Source organism: Macrobrachium nipponense, chromosome 1 (assembly GCF_015104395.2).
Source record: "Macrobrachium nipponense isolate FS-2020 chromosome 1, ASM1510439v2, whole genome shotgun sequence".
NCBI classification, from domain to species: domain Eukaryota; kingdom Metazoa; phylum Arthropoda; class Malacostraca; order Decapoda; family Palaemonidae; genus Macrobrachium; species Macrobrachium nipponense.
Window position 1 is genome coordinate 81,330,875 of NC_087200.1, and position 18,153 is coordinate 81,349,027.

Here is an 18,153-nt window from a genome sequence, read left to right on the forward strand (position 1 = left end):
ATTTGACCAAAGTTAGCCTCTACAGGAGTGGAATCCTTCCGTAGTTCAAGCGAGTCAAGGCTGACTGACGGAGGATAGTAACAACAAAGATTGCCCTTGCCCCTGGGCTAAGACCAGAAATTTCAATCATACAAAACATTTGTCACCAACACCAGATTTAAAAACATATATACCCAACCATTGTAACAGACGGGTGAGTATCCCAGGTACTCAGTACCCCCAGCTTCCCTTGAACTCGACAACCTATTCAAGGTGAAAAGTTAGCATAGAGGTGACGACCCCTGTGCCGTTTCTCCCAACACCATGCCCAGAAACCGCCACCGGACCTAACGTTTTACAATTCTCGAAAACCGTTTCTATCTCTTTGAGATATGACTCGCAAAAACCGAATTCGATCTCCAGAACGTGCTCTGAAGAATCGAAGCTAAAGATAATTCTTTCTGATGCTAAAGAAGTTGCCACTGCTCTAACCTCGTGAGCTTTAACTCTCAGAACGGAAAGATTGTCGTTCTCGGACTGCGAGTGAGCTTCCCTGATAAGCTCTCTAATAAAGAACGATATAGCATTCTTAGAAAGAGGACGAGAGGGATTTTGAACCGAGGTCAGAGCTTAGAAGATTGTCCTCTAATACCTTAGTGGCAAACAGATACTGCTTAATAGCCCTGACTGGACATAAGAGCCTTTCTTCCTCCTCATGTCCAACCAAATCAGATAAGTTCCTTACCACAAAACTCCTCGGCCAAGGATTAGAAGGATTCTCATTTTGGCTAGAAAGGTCAAAGATACCGAAATACAGCATTGCCTTGAGAGAAACCGACTCTTTTGTCTATAGCGTGCAATTCGCTGACACGCTTAGCAGAAGTAGTGCAATAAGAAAAAGAGTGCCTTCTTAGTCAAGTTCCTGAGTGAAGCCGACTTCAAAGGCTCAAACGTTGGCCCCATCAGGACTTAAGCACCACATCTAAGTTCCAAGCCACTGTATCTTGCGGGAGCTTAGTGGTTTCGAAAGACCTAATGAGGTCCACAGATCTGAATTGGAGGAAATATCCAAACCTCGATGTCGAAAAACAGAAGAGAGCATGGCTCTATATCCTCTGATCGTCGAAGGAGCCAGTTTCTTAGAGTTTCCTAAGAAATAGCAGAAAATCTGCTATTTCTGTTAAAGAGGTCGCAGAGTAGAGACTTTAGCACTTCTACACCACTCTCTGAAGATTCTCCACTTCCCTTGATAGAGTTTGTTAGAAGACTCTCTCCTACAACGAGCGATAGCTTCTGCAGCTCTTCTTGAAAATCCTTTCGCTCTGACAAGATTCCGGACAGTCTGAACCCTGTCAGAGCTAGAGCGGACAAGTTTTGGTGGAACCTCTTGAAGTGAGGTTGTTTGAGAAGCCACTTCTCTGGAGGAAGAAGTCTGGGGAAGTCTACTAACAACTGGAGAAGGTCCGGGAACCACTCCTTCCTGGCCAAAAGGGAGCGATTAACGTTAGCGTTACATTGCTGTGCGACATGAACTTGTTCAGCACCTCTCTTATTAGACCGAACGGAGGGAATGCATAAGCTTCCAGACCCGACCAATCCAACAGCATTGCGTCCACCGACCAAGCTAGAGGATCTGGGACTGGAGAACAAAAGAGAGGAAGACGGTTTGTTCCTTGATGTCGCGAACAGGTCTATTGACGGTCGTCCCCAAAGGCGCCAAAGTTTCTGACAAATCTTGTTTGTCCAAAGTCCACTCCAGAGGTAACACTTGCTGTTGACCGACTTAACTCGTCCGCCAGGAGGTTCATCTTTCCCCCGGAACAAATCTCGGGACTAGCTGACCTTCGCTTCGTTTTGACCACAGGAGGAGATCCTTGGCTACTTCGTACAGAGAGAAAGACTGAGTCCCCCCCTGTTTCCGCACGTACGAGAGAGCCGTGGAGTTGTCGGAATGCACTGCCACTACTCGACCTTCTACTAAGTTCCGAAACTGTCTGAGCCCCAAGAAAATTGCTAACAGTTCCTTTACATTTATGTGGAACTTCTTCTCCTTCTCCGACCAAGCTCCTGAAGTCCGTTGATTTCCCAGTAGGGCTCACCCCAACCTGTGTCCGATGCGTCGGAAAAGAACTGTAGTTTCGGGAGGATGGGTCGTAAATCTAACCCTTCTTCCAACCTTGCTCGAAAGAGCCACCACCTTAGGTCCTCTTTTATTTGATCTGTGACAGGAAAGGTAATCGAGTCTGGTTGTGTCTTCCTGCACCAAGAGGCTCTCAGGAAAAACTGCAGAGGTCTCATGTGCAGTCTTCCCAACGTCACAAATTTCTCCACTGACGTCAATTTGCCCAGGAGCCTCATCCACTGATTGGCAGAACTTACCTTTTTGTCCAAGAACTCCTGAACTGTCTCCAGACAGCCTTGAACCTCTTCGGGGACAGAAAAGCCCGAAAAACTTGAGCATTCAGAATCATCCCCAAATTAAGGATGCTCTGATGGAACAACTGGGACTTCTGTTTGTTGACTAGAATTCCTAACTTTCTGGCAAGATCCAGAGTTGTTCCAAGGTCCTTCATGCACCGACTCTCTGATTCCGACCGGAGAAGCCAATCGTCCAGATAGAGGGAGATTCTTACTCCTAATATGTGTAGCCAGCTTCCTATCGGGGATAGAACCCTGGTGAAAACTTGAGGAGCGGTCGCTAGTCCGAAGCAAAGCGCGCCCGAAACTGAAAACACCTTGCCTTCGAACATGAACCTCAGGTACTTCGAGATTCGCGATGTATCGGAATGTGAAAATAAGCGTCTTGCATGTCCAGAGACCATCCAATCCCCCTGTCTGATGGACTCCAGAACCGACCGAGTGGTCTCCATATGAAATTTTGTTTTCTGGACATGCAAGTTCAGGGCGCTCACATCCAAAACTGGCCTCCAGCCCCCTGATGACTTGGAACTACAAAAAGGCGATTGTAAAAGCCTGGAGGGAAAATCCCCTTCTATCTGTTCTATCGCTTCTTTGAGAACAAGCGCTTCCACTTCTGCGGCTAGCGCAGAAATTTGTCTGAGCCCGGAGAGTATGCCTGGAATGGAATTGGCACAGGTGATAGCGAGAGGTGAAACGAGAGGAATACGATAGCCGAACTTGAGTACTTGCACTACCCAGGCTTCTGCTCCTCTGTTTTCCCATTCCTCCCAAACAGAGCCAGCCTGGCTCCCACTGGTGCATGAAGAACCGAGCTTTCATTTGGAAGGTTTGTTAACCTTGGCCGAGGCCTTAGACTGAGGTCGCAAATTCGATTTCGCCGAAGAAAAGCGCTTGGGTTTTCTCCCTCGAAAAGGCGCTTGGGCCAGAGGAGAAACCGAAGGAACAGTCTCCACAGGAGCTTTAGGTCTCTTAGTAGACGTGCCAGTAAATCCGAAGTAGATTTCTTATCTAGCGCAGACGAAATTGACAACACTACATCGTCTGGAAAGAGGTTATCTTTCACAAAGGAGCAAACAAGAGAGCCGAACTTCTGTTGGGACCGTACCCTTTTAGAAGCAAAGGAGCACCAAAGTTGCCTTTTCTTAAGGGTACCAAAGGCGATGAGCGAAGCTAACTCATCACATCCATCCCTAATGGATTTGGTCCCCCGCACAGGACAGAACCACCAATCCAATCCTTCCGCTAACTCCTGAGAAAGAGAAGGACAGTCTTCGATCTTGGCCGCTAAAGCGCCAATAGTCCAATCAGGAAGCTAAAGACTTCCAAAAGTTTAAATTGATTTTCTTTTAACAACGTGCGGTCCAACTCAGGCGCGTAAAGAAAACTTTCGCTGGCGGCGAAAGCAGATCTTCTAGAGGAATCGATTAAACTGGAGAAGTCTCCCTGGGAGGAGGCAGAAACTCCCAGAGAAGGAGCTTCCCCAGTTACATAAAACCTATACCTCTTACGAAGCAACTTAGAGGGAGGGTAAGCAAAAAGAGCCTTCCCTAAGTCTCTTTTCATAGACATCCATTTCTCCGTCTCTTTCAGCGAATGTCTAACCGCTTTAGATAGAACAAGTTTTGGAGTAGGAGAGGTCTGAAGTTTTCCTCCTCAATCAAAAAAGTCGAAGTTGGGGAGCGCGGAGCCGCTTTCTTTCTCAAAATAATCTGGATAAGATACCAGAAGAAATCTAAGGAGACGTGAATAACACGAGAGGTGATGTGAATCCTCCTCCTCTACTTCTTCTTCATTCTCCGATACCGGCCGAAGAAGTAGACGGAACTACAACCGGATCTGAAGGTTCGAACCACCCTTGGACTCATTCATCCAGTTGGTTAACATCTCTAACTGCTTGCGCAAAGGCGCCAGAGACGAATAAAAAAAAAAAACAGTTAACGTAGGCTTGGAAAGAGCCTAAATGTTCAGCAGGAGCGGAAAACTACCTTGCGCCTCGCTCGGAGCCGCCGAAATTCGAGGCGGCAAATAGGCGCATCAGGCGTAACAGAACGAAAAAGCGCCTAAAGAAACACCCTTAGAACTGCTAGCTACAGCGCTAAAACCACAATCTCTACTAGTAGATGGAGCCGAAAAAGGCACAGATTGAGGCGACGAACAAGCCGCTAACGGCCGAGGCGCAACCCTACTCTCAGGCTCCTTATACCGCTTGACTGGAGGAGGCGAAGAATCGGCGCCTGAACACCTCTTTAAGGACGCGAAACGGGCGAATCTCGCCAAGAGCGCCGCGCAACCGGAGACGAATCGCTTGAATCATTCGAAAGGCGTTCTGACCGCAACACCTTTCCAACGCTTAACCGAGCCCTGTTGAGGCGCAACAGGCTCAACAAGAGAGGCGCCTGTCTGTGGGCAAATCCCGATCGACTCCCTTGGACTTCCGGTATGTCTTCTCCCCGGTGCGGGGGAGCTGGACAGTGACCTTTGTCTAGGAGACGTGTCAGGACAGACAGACGCACCCTCAACTACACTCTTACCTGAAGCCGCTTTCTCCAAAAACGTCCTTAACTGAATTACCAGTTGCAAAACCGTATTCGCTAGTACCGAATTTCTGATCTAACCTCGATTCCAGACTGGCAATGGTGTCGAAGAAACTACACGGGAAGCCGGAGAAGCGGGATTAGTAGGAGGAATAGGAGGTGTAGTTAAAGGAAGACATAACAACTTTGAGGAGTCAAACAGAAGGAACAGAAGCATCGCAAGACGAAGCGGAGCTAAGTCTACTTTCCCTAAGCGCTGCTTTTCTAATTCTGCTTTAGCTAATTTCTCCTCCCCTACACTTAACACATTTGAGTGAGAATCATATTCTAACTTGGATAATCTAGTTTTACATCCTGAGATGCAAAACCTAAACTCCCGACGGACTAGAATCCGACATGGCAACGCCTAAATAAAAAGCAAAATAACAACAACGCCAAAAAAGAGTACTTCACCAATTCCGAAGATCAATTCCACAAGAAAAAAGCGAAGCAAAGTCATCCAACCGCACCGACCACCGATGTTCACCGGACGCCGGCAGGAAAAGAATTGGATTCACCTGGGCAGTTGTACCTGGTTCTCCCGCGAGTGGGAAGGGAGATGACGTCATCACCACCAGTGTTGGCGACGCCGACGCGCTAAAATTTTTTGAATTTAGTATCCTGCCGCTCGTGGAAATCACGGCTCTATAATTGTTCGGTAAGACACTACAATAAAATTTAAAATTTTGCACAACTACGTGTACTGAGAATACTAAAGCACCATGGACAAAAAGTTACATATTACTGGTTTATTCTCCTCCAAATGATCTTGAAAGATGGGCTATTCATATGCCAGTGAATTCCCTGAATTTCATCTTTTGACAATCAGTGACCATTTGAAGAGAATTTCCTAGATGCACACATGACCTTCATTACCTCATCAGAATGTCATTTCATCTAAATTTCATTCTTGAGGAGCTATGTTGCACCTTCCACCCCAACCCAACCTCCTTCAGAGGTGTTGATTTATCAAACACCATGTCTAGCTTCTAGCCATGCCACTAACAAATAACCAATGCATGCAAAAGATGCAAAAGAGAAGAATGGAAATGAAATTTAATTTCTGGTAATTTACTTGTGAAAGCTGCATAAATACAAGATTTCATATTAACCAGGCTGCTGTCTCCTGCACCTTTAACTATAATAAAAAGTGAAGAGTAAAAGGATATCATTTAAAAAACTCAAAAGCTCACCTTCCTCTCTTTCTCAACTCTCTTTTGAAGTTTATTTTAATTTTGCATAATCTTGTGGGGTGCTACATATGAACATTGTGGTGGTATTCAGAAGTTTGGGTTTGTTTGATGAGGTTTAGGTTTTGAAAACTATTGTTGTTTCATTTGTGTATTATTTAGTAGTATGTTTATTTTGTGTTTTTGTTAGTATAGACTAGTATATGATTGTCAGATTATTCATGTCATCTTTTATTTTAATTGCAGTTTGCTTGAGAGTGTTAGAGTAGAGTGAGTGGCTCCCCTTCACTGGATTTGTGGTAGGTTTCATCTGGTTAGGATCCTTCCCCTATCAGAATCCGCATCAGGAACAGAAATCTACTGACAGGAACTATGGTGGAAATAAAAGTCTGTATGTATTAATAACTATCAAATCAGTAGAACAGCTGGTGAGACCAAATCTATTTTCATGTTCCATTCCAAGTTGTACACAGCAGTTAGTACTTAAAACAGTGTCTGCTCCAAATGGGATGAGGATCAGAGAAGGTGCTGAAGTATCTGTAAGCTGATTTTGCCAGAAATGGGATCTCAGATTCTTGCTTGAATTAGCAAAGTGTTTTTGTGTAGAACTGCATCAAGAAACTAAAATTTTTGCTTTTAGCTTGGATACACTAGCTAAAATAAACTCTGTGGTGATCCCCAAATTATATGTTGAATTTTGTGATTATCTTTGGATTACTATATTCTGAGATGAAGTGCTAAGAAAGATAAGGAACTATTTTGTGACTTGCACCAGAGTTGGAGATTTATTGATAATATTTTGATTACATAATGGTAGTAGTACAGTGGAACCTCGACATTCAAAAGTCCCTACTTACAAAAAATCCAAGTTACGTAAGAAAAGACGAAGATTTTTTTGCTTCTGTATACGAAAATAATTCAGGTTGCGAAAGGGTAAAGTCCAAGATTCACCCGCAATGCCGAAAACAATTCTAAAACTCGCCCGCCGCCAACTGAGTAGACTCGCCACCATCCTCCCACTCTCCCATTGGTTCCTGATGCTAGTCACCGCCGTAAGATCCTGCTCTCCTATTGTCCAGCATCTGTCCCATCATGTCTTTATGTAAAGGCGTTCCTTGACCATTTTTTGCAGCAGCGTTATCGTAAACACTGGAATTCGTTCGTTCACATATATTTCGTTTCTTAACATAAATTCGCGTTAGTGATTTCGCTTTCATTGTACTGCAATTTACTTTATCGTGATGTGTGTGAGAAACTTAATTACTTACATTATTAGCCATGGGTCCCAAGAATGTTGCTGAAGTTCACGGAAAGAAGAGGATGCTTTCTATGGAGAACAAAGATGGAGATAATCAAGAAGTGTTAATGTTTTCTGCCATTTGTTAATGTGTTTTCTAAATAGTTTGTGAATGTTTTCTGTCCATTTTTTAATGTTTCATAAAGTTAAATGTTCATGTTTTTTGCCATTTGTCCTCTTCCTCTGTCGCCACTTTCGGAGATCGCCTCACTTGAAAGGTAAGGTTCCACATTTTACTACATATGTACGTACGTACAGCATTTCTTGTACCATGTACACTAATACACTTTATTTACATGTACAGTAAGTCCTCGGGTTACGCTGGTCTCGACTTACGATGTTTCGTGGTTACGAACGCGCCCCCATAAAAATATAAAAAATAATATTTTGCGTCGGTTCCGTCTTACGCGGTTTAGCGTCGTAAGCAACGTAAACAAACGCGAACTAGTTCCAGGCGCACGGCGGAAGAATACGCTTTGTGGGGGAGAGGACGGCGTCGCTTCGCTACGCTCAGTCCTCGCCCATACGCCATTTTGGTTGTTTACACTGCCTCTCTCTCCTCGTGTTGTATCGTTTTTGTAACTTTTTGCTCTTTGTTATGGCTCCCAAGCGCAAGGCGGACTCTTCTGATGGTAGTGCATCGAAGAAAAAAGAAAGGCCTATCACCATGGAAATTAAAGTGGACATTATAAAGCGATCCGAGAAGGGAGAAACGCCAACAAACATTGGCCGCTCGCTTGGCCTTAGCCGTTCGACCGTTGCTACCATTATCAAAGATAAAGAGCGGCATCGTGAACATGTGAAAGGATCTGCTCCCTATGAAAGCGACAGTGATAACTAAGCAGCGTAGTGGTCTAATAATGAAATGGAAAGGTTATTGGTGCTTTGGTTGGAAGACCAAAATCACGGCGTATCCAGTCAGCCTTATGGTGATTCAGGAGAAGGCGAAAAGATTGTTTGAAGCGTTGAAAAAGAAAAGGGGGAGGGAAGTGAAAGTGAAGAGTTTGTGGCTAGTAGGGGTTGGTTTATGCGATTTAAGGCGGCGGGCCAATTACCATAACCTTAAATTGCAAGGTGAAGCTGCTAGTGGGGATGAGAAAGCAGCGAGTGGAATTTCCTAAAGCGTTGTCTGAGATAATTAAGGAGGGGGGTTATTCTGCTCAGCAAGTGTTTAACGTAGACGAGACAGGTTTGTTTTGGAAACGTATGCCTAACCGCACTTACATCGCAAGAGGAGAGTCAGCACGGTCATAAACAAAAGCCAGCAAGGAGAGGCTAACTTTACTTCTTGGGGGTAATGCTGCTGGCGACTTCAAACTGAAGACCCTTGTTGGTGTATCAGGCTGAAAATCCAAGGGCACAAAAAATCAAGGGCATTTGGAAGGGTCAACTACCAAGTTTAATTTGGCCAGTCACTACCTAGTAATTTGGAAGTCCCAACAAGAAGGCATGGGTGACACTTGCAGTGTTGAGGAGGAAATGGTTCGTAAAACCATTTGTTCAAGTGTGGAGCGGTATTGCGCCTCCAAGGGTATCCCTTTAAGGTGTTGCTAGTGCTGGACAATGCCCCTGGACACCCTGCCAGCTGGAGACTTCAACCCTAATGTCAAGGTGGTTTACCTTCCACCTAATACCACGGCCCTTTTACAGCCTATGGACCAAGGAGTGATTGCTTCGTTCAAGGCCTACTACCTACGAAGGACAATTGCTATGGCTTTACAGGCAACTGAAACCAAGAAGGACTTGACTCTGAAGGACTTTTGGAAATCCTACAACATCCTTGATGCTGTAAAGAACATTGCTAATTCCTGGGAGGAGGTTAAGCAAACAAACATGAATGGTGTCTGGAAGAAAATTTGTCCTCAATTTGTGAATGATTTCCATGGGTTTGAGGACACAGTTCAGCTAGTTGTCAAGAACGTTGTTGCCCTGAGTAATGAAATCAATTTGGAGATGGAGGTTGATGATGTTTTACAGAGCTGCTGGAGTCCTCATGGCGAGGAGTTATCTGCTGAGTGACCTGATACAACCGGAGAAGCAGAATAGAGGAAGAAGAAGAAGCACCCACCCCAGAGCCTAAGGCTTTCACAAGGCAGGACTTGATAAGAGGTTTTGCAGAGTTGCAGCAAGCGTTGTCAACTTTTGAGGCTCAGGATCCCAACTTGGTTTCCAGAGGCGTCATGGATTTGATGCAGTGTTACAAGGAGATCTTGGATGAAAAGAGGTCGCTCTCTGTTCAGACTAACCTGGAGCAGTATTTTAAGAAGGTAGAGAGGCCTGCAGGAGATCCTGTACCCTCTACCCTCAGCTGCCTCTGCTAATCCAGCCCCTTCTGAATGTTCTGCTAACCCAGACTCACCGCCCAGTATCTCCAGCACCTTCTGTAGGTTCTGCTCACCTAAAGACTCACCTGCCCCAAACATCTCCAGTAGTATGTTCTGCCTCACCTCAAGAATCACCTGCCTCAGCATCTCCAGTACTAGTATGTTCTGCCTACCTCAAGAATCATCTGCCTCAGCATCTCCAGCAACTTCTGGAGGTTCTTTTTCTCTTCACTAACCTCCCCCAGTCTCTCCAGCACCGCAGCTTCCTCTCAGTGTGCAAGCCAATCAAACTAATAAAGGTAAGGAATTGTTCTCTCGTTGTTATTGATAGTATTTACATTAAATCATGTGGTATTTTTCAATGTTCCGACTTACGCTGAAAATCGTGTTACGATGCATCGTAAGAACGGATCATACGTGTAACTCGAGGACCCCCTGTATAGTATAGTTTATGTTAGGTACTGAATGGTCCAAATTGTTGTATTTCATTGTTTATTGGCCAATTTAGCTTTACTATAAAATTTACTGTGGTGTTTTTGTAGGGCTTGGAACGAATTAGGCAATTTACATGTAAAACGTACTTCGAGATATGAAAAAACCAGGTAACGAAGGCCACTTCGGAATGGATTAATTTCGTATTCTGAGGCACTACTGTATTAAGTTAGGTTAAGTCAAGTATAGAAAGATTGTTTTGATAAACTGTACTAGTTGCAAGTAAGAAATAAGTTAGGTTAAGTACTGAAAGATGATAATTGATAAACTGTGGTAATGTAAATAAAATTAAGATAAGGTTCTGTTTGAAGGTCTTTGGACTACTATAATACTATTAAGGTTAATAAATTAGGATAGGTGGATAGGAGTTTTCTTTAACCTCTGAATCTGTTCCCATTATCCTGCACTAATTGTGTAAAAGAAAAAGCCCCTACAACATGACTAGGGCCTCTTAATTGAATAAACAATAAAGTACATTTTAATACTCCCAAGACTTATTTCCTTCCTAGTTCTTTAACCAGTTTTTCTTCTACCTTGTCAATATGGTTTTACAACTAAGAAATTCAACTCCGAAATTTTTTAAGAATATTAGGTGTAAAGAATTTTAAAAGCAGCAAATGTTCAAGTACATATACATACTGTTCACTGTTAAAGTACTTACACATTATTCCCATTCTCATACATTAAAATCTTACATTAGCTGATTACATGTACAATACCTTCTTTTGCTTCTTTTTCGCCACATGCTTCTGCAATGCAGCTGTCATAAGAGAGCTCAAAGCATCAGATTTGTTTTGATCCTCAGTTCCCTTGATCCCCTTACTAGGATTTCTTATTCCAATCTCAGCCTTCTCAGCAAGAGGTTCTAGTTCTTCCAGAGTCATCTGCCAAAGATTCAAATGAGGTTAATAGAAATAAAATTGCACAACTAAATTAATCTATGTAGTACTTATATGTAATTAAGTAAGGCATTATATACTTACACTGTTTAAGATATTGTTCTGATGCACTATGATATAACTGTCACTCAAAATTTGAAAAAATTAAGGAAAGATGTATAAGTCAAGATCTGATGGAACTGGTAATGATTGGACCCATCAAATAATTTTCATGTTAGATGAGAGTAAGAACAGTTAGTCAGAAAAGTACTAGATACAGAAGCAATGTGACAAAGACCAGTGGCAAGGCCCTGAAAATCATAAATGAAGGGCATATATATAGCTCTAAACTAGACAGTAATTCTGGCAGAAAGTACCTAAGACAAAAAGGCAGCTAAAGTAATTAATTTCAAACCCAACACTCTGAAAGGAAAATATGACAGAAACTTCATTCACGAGAAATATGAAGTAAATCTCTCATTTTACTCTAGTCATAACACCTAAAAATTGGAACAACCAAGCACTCTACTTATTGGATTTCATCTTGTAAAGAAATGGATAAGAAGTGAATAAGAAGCCTACAATCTTTTATTATTTTTTTTTTTTTCTGGGGGGGGGCTATCACAGTCTTCCAATTCAGCTGGGTGGTATTCATAGTTGTATCCTGCCTCCTTAGGAGTCCATCACTTTTCTTACTATGTGCGCTGTTTCTAGGAGCACACTCTTCTGTATGAGTCCTGGGGCTATTTCAGCCTCTAGTTTTTCCAATTCCTTTTCAGGGATCTTGGGATTGTGACCACTAAGTCAAAACTCTTGACTCTCAAAAGGCCTGGCATGAGTGAAGAGTGATACTATGTACTCTCAGCCAGACCTGCTGGGAGAACTTACGCAGACCTTCTTCTGGTGTGGCATCATTAGGCAAGTAATTTGCTTGAATTACTGATTGCTGAATGGCAGGGACCATTCTGATCCTCAGAACAGACTGTTAACCACATCCAAGACACCATGAACATGCAGCAACCACAGCAGTCAGGATGACTGTTTTGCTCCTGAGGGCAACCTACAATACACTCTATCAATGAGATGGCTTTTACAAAGGTGCTGTGATTGCTCCCCAAGATCATTAGGCACACCTTGAGCAAATTGATCTTTGAAAAATACAAGATATATCAAACTTGTACTAAAGGAGTTCTGAAGATAGGTCCTAACAGATTCCCCAAAGCATGAGTTGGATTCCCAAAGAGATCCTGACACACCAGTTCATCCTGGTGGGAGCTCTTCGACCATGGACACAAATAATCACCTAGCAGTACAGTGGAACCTCGACATACAAAAGTCCCTACTTATGAAAAATCCAAGTTACAAAAGCAAAGACGAAGATTTTTTTGCTTCTGCACACGAAAATAATTCAGGTTACAAAAGGGTGTACTGTAAAGTCCGAGATTCGCCCAGACTGCCAAGAACAATTTTAAAACTCGCGCGCCTCTAACTCTGTAGACTCGCCACCATCCTCCCACTCTCCCATTGGTTCCTGATGCTAGTCACCACCGTAAGATCCTGCTCTCCTATTGGTCAGCATCTATCCCATCATGCCTCTACGTAAAGGCGTTGTTTGGCCACTTTGTCGCACCAGCGTTATCGTACGCACATGGAATTCGTTCGTACACATATATAAAGGAGTCGCCTTGCAATTGTTTGACCTGCGATGATATCCGCAAGTGTTGGTTGGTATACATCACATCTTCGTCAAAGTATCATGACCGTGATGATATTTCTTCTAAGTCCCCATCAATCGTTACTTCTTGTATATGTAGGTTTGAAGACGTTAAAACTCATAGTTAAATAACAAGTTATATTTAACAAATTTACATCACAATTATATCTACAGGAAGATTTGGATAGCCCTTCAAGCAGAGAGGTGTGATAGAAGTCTGATATACAATTCTGTTACGAGAACATTAGTCGAGTAATACATTGCTCAATGTTACACAAACATACGAGTACATGGATCTAGGTCTGTCACGTAGGCACAGACTGCAATGGAAACGACATGTATTTTGCCAATGGGGCATCGGTTGGCGTTACCTTTTTAAACTGATGATCCAGGTGTATACAAACTAAGATGTTATACAAAGCGTCGTCAGAGCAACGTCAAGGCAATGTCAGCTATTCACTAACTCTTGTTTTCAAATGCTGCAAGATCCTACTGGAACACAGAAGTCATCACTTAACTCAACAACATGTTGCAACACATAGAATGTCTCATACATTCATATTTATATGTAATCATTACACATATATGTATTTCGTTAGCTAACGTAAATTCGTGTTAGTGATTTCGCTTTCTACTTGTACGTATAGTTCTTAGTTAACTTAATTATAGGCTTGAGTCCCAAGAAAGTTGCTGAAGTTCACAGAAAGAAGAGGACACTTTCTTTGGAGACAAAGATGGAGTTCATTAACAAGTATGAAGCTGGCATGCGGTTGAGTGTGATCGCTAAAGAATACGGCCGAAATCCGTCAACAATAGGCACACATCCTTAAGCAGAAGGAAGCCATCAAAGCAGCTACAACTTCCAAGAGCGTGACTATCTTGTCCAACAAGAGGAGCCACGTGCATGATGAGATGAAGAGGCTGCTTCTTGTATGGATAAAAGACAAAGAAATCGCTAGCGATACAATAACCGAGACGGCAATCTGGCACAAGGCCAGTGCTATTTTCAGTGATCTGATTGCCCAGGCCGAAGACAACGGAGGAGAAGGGACATCAACGCCAACCCCAGACTTCAAGGCTTCTCGTGGGTGGTTTGATAAATTCCGTAAACGGACCGGTATCCATTCGGTGGTGCGGCATGGGGAGGCTGCCAGCTCGGACACGAAAGCAGCCGAAGCCTTTATTAAGACGTTCGACGAGATGACGATTAACAAAGGCTACAGTTCTCAGCAAGTCTTCAACTGTGACAAGACTGGCCATTTTTGGAAAAAAATGCCTCGTCGGACATACATCACGCAGGAAGAGAAGAAACTACCCGGGCAAAAGCCTATGAAAGATAGGCTTACGCTCGCACTATGTTCCAACACCAGTGGGGATTGTAAAAGTCAAGCCCCTTCTTATGTATCATTCGGAGACTCCTTAAGCCTTCAAGGCCCACAAAGTGCTAAAGGAGAAGCTTCCAGTGATGTGGAGGGCTAATGTGAAAGCCTGGATAACGAGACTTTTGTTCACCGAGTGGGTAAATCTGTGTTTTGGCCTGACAGTGGAGAAATTCTTGGAAGAGAAGTGCCTCCCTATGAAATGTCTGCTGTTGTTGGACAATGCCCCTGCTCACCCTCCTGGCCTCGAGGAAGATATCCTAGCGGAGTATTCTTTCATCAAGGTTCTTTATCTTCCGCCTAACACCACCCCTCTCCTCCAGCCAATGAACCAGCAAGTGATATCGAACTTAAAGAAGCTGTATACGAAACGTCTTTTCAAGAGATGTTTCGGCATCACTGATACCACAAACTTCACCTTGCATGAATTTTGGAAGGAGCATTTTGATGTTGTCATATGCATCCGACTCACCGATCAAGCTTGGCAGGAGGTTTCGAGGTGAACCTTGAATTCTTCGTGGAGGAAACTCTGGCCTGATGCCGTATCCGCCCAAGACTTCAAGGGATTCAACGTGGGCGAAGCTGATGCAGATTCATGAACAGTTGACGATCCTGAAACTGTTTCGCAACCAGATCTTGACGAGATCGTTGCACTCGGCAAGTTTATGGGGCTGGTCGTTGACGAGGACAACATCAATGATCTTCTCGAGGAGCACCAAGAGGAGCTTACGATGGATGACCTGAAGGAGTTGGAGGCCATGCAACATAACGTTGTTCAAGAAGAGTTCTCTAGCAGCAGCGAGGAGGAGGAGGACGACCCTATGACAACAACAGAAATTAAGGATGCTCTAGTTGCTTTTCATAAAGTGCAATCATTTGTAGAAAAGAGACACCCCGAAAAGGCTTACACAGGTCGTATGCTTCGCAGTTCACTGACGTTTGCCTGAGTCGTTTCAGGAACATTTTGAAAAGCAGGCAGAAGTAATCTTCCTTGGATAGCTATTTTTTAAAGAGGCCTTTAGTAGAAGTAAGCAAACAGGAAGATCCAAGTGATACGAAAAAACAGAAAGTTGAAAGTAGTGAAAAAATTTAAATTTTGTAAAAAAAAAAAAACGTGAAGTTTAAAAAGTAAAAAAAGTACAAATAAAAAAAACAAAAACAAAAATGATATTGTTATGATACAATAAAGTTTGTTCATATTTACCTGGCAGATATATATATATAGCTGTATTCTCCGAAGTCCGACAGAATTTCAAAACTCCGCACACGCAGTGGTCCGGCCCAGTGGTTAGTACCCATTCCCGCCGCTGGGAGGCGGGTATCAGGAACCATTCCCATTTTCTATTCAGATTTTCTAATGCCACTGTCCCCTGAGGGGAGGTGGGTGGGTACTTGATTATATATATCTGCCAGGTAAGTATGAACAAACTTAATTGTATCATAACAATATTATTTTGTTCATGAAACTTACCTGTCAGATATATATATAGCTGAATCCCACCATTGGAGGTGGGAAGGGACAGAATAGAAAGATTTTGGAAACAAACTACATGCAGATGATTGACATCTTGGTTCCTTACCTGTTAGCATAGCTGACTTCGTGATTACTGTCACCCAAGTCTGCTTTTGCTTTACTAGAGTCTCCAGCAAGGTAGTGAGTGACCCGTATAGCTGGTGAGTTCTAGATGATCTGTCAACGGGAGCGTGACCACAATGCCATACTCTGAGGGCAACGAAGCAAAAAACCACCACCTGACCTAACCTATCAAAAGTTAGTCCCACATAACTTTTAGGCTAAAGAAAGGGAACTCCGCCTCAGGCGGCCGACCCCACAACCGTAAAACAACACAGCAAAATTAAAAGCACACCTAACCATTTTCTATAGGATAGGATTCGTGCTGCTTCCTGCCCCCAATATCATGTCTGCGGATATGTATGGCCCTGGCGAATAGCAGTTCTCATATACCGTCTTCACATCCCGCAGGTAGCGTGAAGCGAACACAGAGTTGCTTCGCCAAAATGTGGCACTTAGGATATCGCTGAGAGCCAAATTCTTTTGAAATGCCACTGAGGTCGCGACAGCTCTTACCTCGTGAGCATTAACTTTCAAAAGTTTAAGATCACCATCTGGACAGGACGAATGGGCCTCCTTGATGGTGCTTCTCAAAAAGAATGCCAGTGCGTTTTTTGACATTGGAAAGTCTGGTCTCTTGACGGAACACCACAGATTTTCCGAAGGACCTCGGCAGTGTATAGTTCTTTCCAAATAAAACTTGAGAGCCATGACAGGGCACAGGACTCTCTCTGGCTCTTGTCCAATGATCTCTGCTAACCCCTTGATATCAAAGCTCTTAGGCCAGGGGTTGGACGGATTTTCGTTCTTCGGTAAGAAGGAAGGGCTCAGGGAACACACTGCATTGTGTCCTCTAAAGCCCACATGCTTACTTATGGCTTGAATCTCACTAACCCTCTTCGCTGTGGCCAGAGTGGTTAGGAAAATAGCCTTTCTTGTGACGTCCTTCAACGAGGCAGCATGCAGAGGTTCGAAAGGACTTGACATTAGGAACTTTGGAACTATATCTAAGTTCCATGACAGGATCTTAGGCTGCGGTACTTTCGAGGTTTCAAAAGACCTCAAAAGATCGTGAAGGTCTTTATTGTTGGTCAGGTCTAAACCTCTGTGTCGGAAGACAGCCGACAACATACTCTTGTACCCCCTAATCGTGGGAACCGCAAGCCTGTCAACATTCCTCAGATGGAGGAGGAAATCAGTGATCTGATTCACAGAGGTCGTGGAGGAGGAAATACCTCTCTTCCTGCACCATCTCCTGAGGACAGCCCACTTAGATTGGTAAACTGCTCGAGAGGAAGCTCTTCTTGCGTTGGCAATAGCTTTTGCCACTGGTCTTGAAAAACCTCTCGCTCTGACCAACTTTTGGAAAGTCTGAACGCAGTCAGACTCAGAGCGGAGAGGTTTCCGTGGTACCTCTCGAAGTGGGGCTGTCTGAGTAGATCGACTCTCTCTCTGGCAGGGTCCTTGGGAAGTCCACTAGGAAGGACATGACCTCCGTGAACCAGTCGCTTGAAGGCCAAAACAGGGCGATTAGTGTCATTCTCGCTCTCTGAGACACCGCAAACTTCCTGATTACTTCTCCCAGGAGTTTGAACAGGGGGAAGGCGTAGACGTCCATCCCCATCCAATCCCATAGGATGGCATCTATTGCTATTGCTCCCGGGTCAAGAACCGGCGAGCAGTAAAGAGGAAGTCTCTTCGTCTTCGAAGTTGTGAAGAGATCTACTAATGGACATCCCCATAGTCTCCACAACTCTTGGCAGACCTCTAGGTGAAGAGTCCATTCTGTCGCAAGCAGTTGATGTCGACGGCTGAGAAGATCCGCCCAGACATTTTGAACTCCTGAAACGAACCTCGTCAGGATTATTATGTTCCGTGCTCTTGCCCACAGGAGGATATCTCTTGCTATCTCGAACAGGGACCGAGAGTGTGGCCCCCCCCTGTTTTTTTTATGTATGCGAGAGCCGTGGTATTGTCCGAGTTGATCTGGACAACTCGGCCAACCACTCGTCCCTCGAAGAACTGGAGAGCCAATTGAATAGCTTCCAACTCTTTGAGGTTTATGTGCCAGGACCTCTGTTCCCCTCTCCAGAGGCCTGACACTTCCTCCTTGCCCAGCCCGCCATGGACGCGTCTGAGAACAACACTAGGTCGGGGCTCATAAGGCTGAGGGACAGTCATTCTGAAAGCTTGACGGGATCGTGCCACCACTTCAGGTGATCTTTGACCGACTGAGAAATCTTCAAAGTCGCGTCTAGGTCTTTCTTGTCTTTCCAGTTCTCTGCTAGGAAAAACTGGAGCGGCCTGAGGTGCTGCCTCCCTAGGGAAACAAA

General features: G+C 44.0%; 1 protein-coding gene across 1 annotated transcript in view; it reads right to left on the reverse strand.

Annotated features, from left to right (window-relative positions):
- LOC135219408 (jouberin-like) overlaps positions 1-18,153 on the reverse strand; it is a gene marked incomplete in the record, with an annotated part of 390,670 nt that overhangs the window by 352,918 nt on the left and 19,599 nt on the right. The window contains 1 exon segment of the mRNA XM_064256160.1: positions 10,996-11,160. Coding sequence (XP_064112230.1) covers positions 10,996-11,160 — 165 coding nt within the window.